General features: G+C 52.1%; 1 protein-coding gene across 1 annotated transcript; it reads right to left on the reverse strand.

Moving 5' to 3' along the window:
• Window positions 1–5,139, reverse strand: Upf1 (Upf1 RNA helicase). Its single transcript, XM_026818717.1, has 5 exons — window positions 4,248–5,139; window positions 3,344–3,621; window positions 3,098–3,253; window positions 2,439–3,032; window positions 1–2,356 (listed from the first exon to the last, which is right to left on the reverse strand). Exons 1-5 carry the CDS (start codon window positions 4,434–4,436, stop codon window positions 211–213), a joined length of 3,363 nt encoding a protein of 1,120 aa, XP_026674518.1. The 5' UTR covers window positions 4,437–5,139; the 3' UTR covers window positions 1–210.
• Window positions 5,140–6,125: the final 986 nt, after the last annotated feature.

Consider the following 6,125-nt stretch of genomic DNA (forward strand, 5'->3'; position numbering starts at 1 on the left):
TTTTTTTTTTGTTTTAAAAATCCTCTTTTTTTAAAACGCCGACGACTGCGTGTGCAACAATCGTAACCGTACTCGATCGCCGAGCCGTTTTACCGTTTCGCGCAGTTAGTGATTTGTGGTTGTTGGTCGAAGAAGAATTGGTCGAACGAGCCTTCAGTCGCTCCCGCGACGCTGCATAGCAATTGCGTTGCTCAGCCGTACGATCTCGGCTCAGTATGGCTGGGAGAACTGTCCCCCGGCTTGTGACTGTCCGGACTGATAGAAACCACTTCGATCGCCCTGGTACGTCGAGTCCTGCGACAACAAACCGTCCATCTGCGATTGAAACTCCCCGACAGCGAACGAGTCCTGAGAAAGCTCCGCCTGACTCAGACCGGGCTGGGATAGACTGAAACCTGGCTGGGACATGCCTTGCGTGGTGCCCTGGGTCAACGGCAAGCCGGGCTGGCTATACGGCTGGGTGTTCTGCTCCGTTTGGCTCAGCTTGCCCATGCGCGGGCCACCCTGCTTGTTCTTCGACGGGGCGGCTCCCCTGCGATTCCGTTGATTCTGTCTAGCCTGCAACGCCTGCTGGTGCTGGTTGTAGAAACGGGGCGGCACGTGGGCCATGTTCATGAACATCCCCACGGGGACCGGCACGTTGTTCATCGCCGCCTGCGCTCTTTCCGGGCTGATGTAGCTGATAGTGTCGTGGGTCCTGCTGAATATGTCCAAAGGCACGTTTCTCTGATAGTAAGGATTGTGATTCTGCGTCCCGTTCACTTGAGCACCGGACCGGTCGTAGACCGATCCCGGAATCAGAGCCTCTCTCGCGTCGTACATCGAGGTCGACATGAAATGGGAGCCCGGGTTAGCGGCGTTCACGAGCTTCTTTGGTTTCGCGAACTGGATCATCGATTCCTTGAGATTGTTCAGCGGTCCCTCGACGAGGACCTTCTGTTCTTTGTAGAAGCTCAACAGGTGGTTCCACAGCGGCTGCTTCGACAGCACCTTCGGATTGCCCACGATGATTATCCCATATTTTGCGCGGGTCAACGCGACGTTCAACCTGCGGGGATCGTTCAGGAACCCGATACCCTGATGCTCGTTCGATCGTACGCACGACATGATTATTATGTCTTTCTCCCTGCCTTGGAACGCGTCCACGCTGGCTACCTCGATCTCCTGATAAAGTTTCGAGTGCAGGGATCCCTGATACTGCATGTACTGAACCAGATAAGCTCTCTGACCTTCGTAGGGGGTTATCACTCCGATCTGCTCGGGCTTCACGCCGCAGCGTAAGAATCTGGTCGCTATCTTCTCGACGTTCGACGCCTCCGTTCGATTCAGGTACGACGTGCCGCTGCCGGCGATTTCCTCCTGTCCCTGGGTAACATAGAAGAACATCGGCTTGTCGGGGGCTGGCCAAGGAAAGTCGATCTTCAACAGCTTCCTCTCGTCGGCGCACACGCCGTTCTGCAGCGAGCCTTCGTAGAAGAAGTTCGAGGGGAAACGCGAGAGATCCGGGTGCATACGGTATTGCACTTCCAATCTGAACGGTCTGATGCCGAGAACGACCAGTCTCTCGAAGAGAGACTGCGACAAACCTGCCCTGGCAGCCTTCTTGCACATCACCACCGGACCCAGCTGACAGTGATCGCCGACGAGGATCAACTGCTTCGCCCCGAGGACGACCGGCACCATGCACTCGGGCTCGGTGGCCTGCATGCTCTCGTCGATGAGAATCGAATGGAACTTGAGCCTGTGCAATCTGGGATCACCGGCGCCGACGCACGTGCAACAGATCACGTCGGCGGCCTCCAGCAGTTCCTTCTCCGCCGCCTTCTTCAACAGCCTGTAACGTTTCTCGTCCACGCTGGACAGTTCCCCGGTCTCGTCTTTCAGCTGCTGCAACTTCTGTAGCTCGGTGTTCGTCTCCATGTTCTTGATCTGATTGTGAAGAGCGAGGAAGCTGACCGGCGAGTCGATCGCTTCTCGGGATTTCGCGCAGAGTCGTACGACCTTCAGATTCGACTTGTGTATCTTCTCCGTGAGCTGGTCCACGGCCGTGTTCGAAGGCGCGCACACCAGAACGGGGCCGCCGTTCTGTTTCACCAGCTGATAAACTATCGTGGCACTGGTGACGGTCTTCCCCGTGCCGGGCGGGCCTTGGATCAGAGACAAGGGCCTCTGTACGGCGTGTTTCACGGCGTACACCTGGGACCGGTTCAAGTCGGGCAGGTTCGGCGCGCTGAAGTGCTTGGGCAGGTGACAGCGAAACAGAACTTCCTCCACCTCGTGCCCCAACAGTCTGTGATAAATATAGCCGGACACGGAAGTGTCGTCCACGGCGAATTTACGCAACGCTAACTGCATTCTACGACCAAAGGGAATCGAGTTAGAGACCGTACGTGCAGGCTGGGTAAAGAAAATTCGCTGAAAGTTCGATGATCGCTTACCGGTCGAAGCTCGTACTCTTCCAAATGAAATCGACGACGAAGTTACTGACGCACTCGGTCGGCGCCCCGGAGTTGTTCTTCAATTCGATTCCCACCTCCTCCCCGTAGTTGTCGGGGATCTTGATCACGTGGCCGATCCCGGACCAGGGCTTGTGAAGCTCGCCCAGATAACGGAGCCTGAGCTCGTCGCCGTGCATCAATTTCATGTCGCCGTCCGTCTTAGCCAACATGAAATAGGCGATCGTCTTTTTATTCAGACCAACGTCCCAACGGACTTCGATGTTCTCTTGCGTCTGAGACTCCTTCAAACGTTTGTCGTAATCGGCTTCTAATTTAACGAGCGGACCAAATATGTTTTGGTACTGGTATCCATCCTCGTACCGCAGAAGCACTTGCTGCGGTTCTTCGTCCACGCCGGGCTTCTCGAGGTCTTGGAAGGTCGCGTCGACGTTGTCCCGCCACAATTCTTCCAGTTTGTTAATCTGCTGCGCGGAAATTTGCCTGGCGCGCAGCTGTTCCTGCTCAGACGGGATCTTCACAAGCCACGCCAGAAACGAACGGTCTTCGATCAATGGCTTCCATTGTTCCTGATCCCTAACGGAATTCAATAACGATTAGACGTCGATCGCGCGAACGCGCCCACCAACAATCTCGCCTACCAGTTCATGTCTTTCAGGGAACTCTGAGCCGCGCAGGGTTGGCGACAGAGTAACACGACGACCGAATCTGCCTTGGCAGGAATGAAACCGAGAACAAAAACATTCCTAACAGCACAAGAGTAACACTCCAAAACAGTCTCTCCCAGAGGACCATCTCTGTAATTGACAACGAGGAACACATACAATAGATAAAGAACAAAAAGTCGTTGCGTACGATCGAGGTGGTGATACACCGAGGTCCAATACCTGTGCAACGTGACTTCCTTATGCTTGGCCCGGACGAGATGGTTGATGATATGGGAACCGGACGTGTTTCCACGCCCGTTGCAAAACCATTTGCGGCAGACGTTACACATAACGACGCAGGACGCTTCGTGGATACCGCAGTATTTACATGCATGTTCGGGTAGGTCACGATTGTAGTAAGCTTCCTCCTCTTCTTCCTCGAACTGTAACTCGGCAAGGCTCTGCGCCGCTCCGGAGATCTTCAAGTCCAGAGACGAACTCCCGCTCGTCCCGTTGACCTGGATAAAAAAGAACAGAGAACGTTCATCCGAGATCGCTTATCCGTGCACGTGATCAATGTTTCTATCTTCACCGAGTTCATCTGTGTTTACGTGTTACACGATACATCTGCCTTTTTCAAGACTACTTCGCTTTTCATAATTTACGATAACGGTGTACGGTCTGCGCGAGCGGTAGACCGTTACCATCTTCCTCGCGTACGCCGGAACGGCGACAATACGCTGCTTACAAATTATTCAGCTCGCATAACGCTACGCGAAACGTTGGTTCCATCGCGAGAATCGGGCTAACCTCCGCTCGTCGAAAAATTACCGATCGCGTCCGTAAACGTCGACTCAAACGGAAAGAGAGCCCGTTTACGGTGTATCGTTACGTTCGTAGACATCGTTTCGCATATTACACGGTACGCGATGAGCAACGAGCGTAGGTAAAGACACGACGGTGAGGCGTGGACGATGTGGGGAGCGATGTGTTGGCAGCAGAATTAATAGAATCTCGAGAGCGTGGTTGTGTGGCGATTTTAGAAGAGTTCGATGCAACGGGAAGAGCAAGGCTGAGGAGGGAAGGAGAATGTACAGGTTAGAAGTCGAACACGCTGGAACGTATGACGAGGCGGAGAACCGACCTGCACGGGTTGGCTAGGTTGGCTTTGGCCAGCATCGTGTTGCGAGGCCTGAGTTTGACTCGGCGACGGTAACGTGAAATCGGTGAAGTCGAACTCGCTACCCTGCGTGTCCGCGCCGATCAAGTCTGCTTCCTCGGTGTCGAGGAACGTCAGGGTCTGACTGCTGGGCCCGTACGCGTCGACGCTCATCCTGCAGCACTGTTCGTCGCCCGACGTTCTTTCGGTCTCCTGCAAGAAGATAGATCCGTGTCTGCTGCCCACGGCCGCTCTCGTGCAACGAACGGACCGTTTGGGGTTTCGGCGAACACCGCCGAGTCGACGGTAGATAGTCGGTCTGGTCGCGGTTCACAGTCAGAAACGTCGCGGCACACGCACGAAACGCTCGCGTCGATCAACGTTAACGAAACGATGGACGAACGAAACCACCGGGGAGTAGGAATACCGTGAAACTCTAAATCGCTCTCGATTATGACTGTTCGACGAAAGAGACCAGGGAAGCGAATGCTACGCCATACTTCGTCTCGCGCAAGTCTCGCGCCCACCAACACCGACGAGAAGACACAAGACACAACGCTAACGTTTCTTCTTTGCGCTCGTCGCGTGTTACGTCATCAGCTGATTTCCAACCGCGTCCCGACGAGAGATCGGGGCTCGACTTGCACTCAACAACGTTGTCCGGAATGAGATTCGGAACGGCCGCCGATTCGTTGTTCCTACTGGCCAACGACGATCGCGCTTCGCTTCTCTCGCGATTCGATCGATTCGATCCTCCGTGCCGATTGGTGCCGATCACCTCATTTCATATCCTCCATGGTCGGTCAGTTAACGTTTCATAATCTACGAGTTCCGTTCACCTTTCACAGATGGCGCGCATCTAGTGTTGCGTACACAATGGCGGGAATACGAGGCGCGACTTTTTTACTTTGCCTCTTATGTTTGTATCGTTTCAACGGCTGTGTAACACATCACATCGATTGTAAAACAAGTTTTTGTCCAATTTGATCGTTCAGATGAAATTCTGTTGCTTCCGACGAAAGGAATGCTTCCCCAAAAGGAATAGGTATGTATGCAAACGTATTCTCGTTCGCAACGATGGATCATCAGCGAGGATGCAGCTGGGGAATCATTTGAAAAGTAATCTGCTCGTTGGAAGGCCGACTTGAGTATCGTGAAAAAATGATAAAGGAGAATTGGGAATCGGCGTGGCGACCGACGAGGACGCGAACGATGTTTCTAGGCGTGGGCGAGGGTAACGATATAGACAAGATTAAAAAATTCATACTTTGGATATTTTATTAAAATATACATTTCATCCAAAATACAAAAGGAAAAGATGTATATACAATTGTATTTCAAAAGTTCTGCGCAATAATGATAATAACAACGGTTATAATAGCAATAATAGTAATAATAAGGTAATTGCAGTGTCGTAATAACGTGTCCGATGTAAAATTTATAGCGCACAGCTTGGTGCACCGAATCCTTTTAACCGAACGCTCAAAAGGATTGTCTGATTGAAACGATCATTTCCATTTCTCGTCATCCTCCCCGTTCCGATATTTCGCTTTCTCTTATCTCATACCAATTAACGTTAGTAAAATATCCTGCTATTCGGTAGAATAAGATTCTGTTATTGCCGAGCACAGTACACGATGCATCTTTACGCGTAGAATTCCAAGTCTGGTCACCATACACCTTCGTCAAGAGAAACTCGATCATCGCTGATCTCCGAACGTTCATATACTTACATAGAATTCGAGAGAGAGAGAGAGAGAGAGAGAGAGAGAGCTTTATATATACCCGTACAACATTGATAATCCCTTCGATTTACAACAATTAAGATTCCGCAGTGAAAATCAGTTCCCGTGATATGTATAC

Source organism: Ceratina calcarata, unplaced genomic scaffold (assembly GCF_001652005.2).
Source record: "Ceratina calcarata isolate Rehan_Ccalc_2016 unplaced genomic scaffold, ASM165200v1 scaffold86.2, whole genome shotgun sequence".
Lineage (NCBI taxonomy): Eukaryota > Metazoa > Arthropoda > Insecta > Hymenoptera > Apidae > Ceratina > Ceratina calcarata.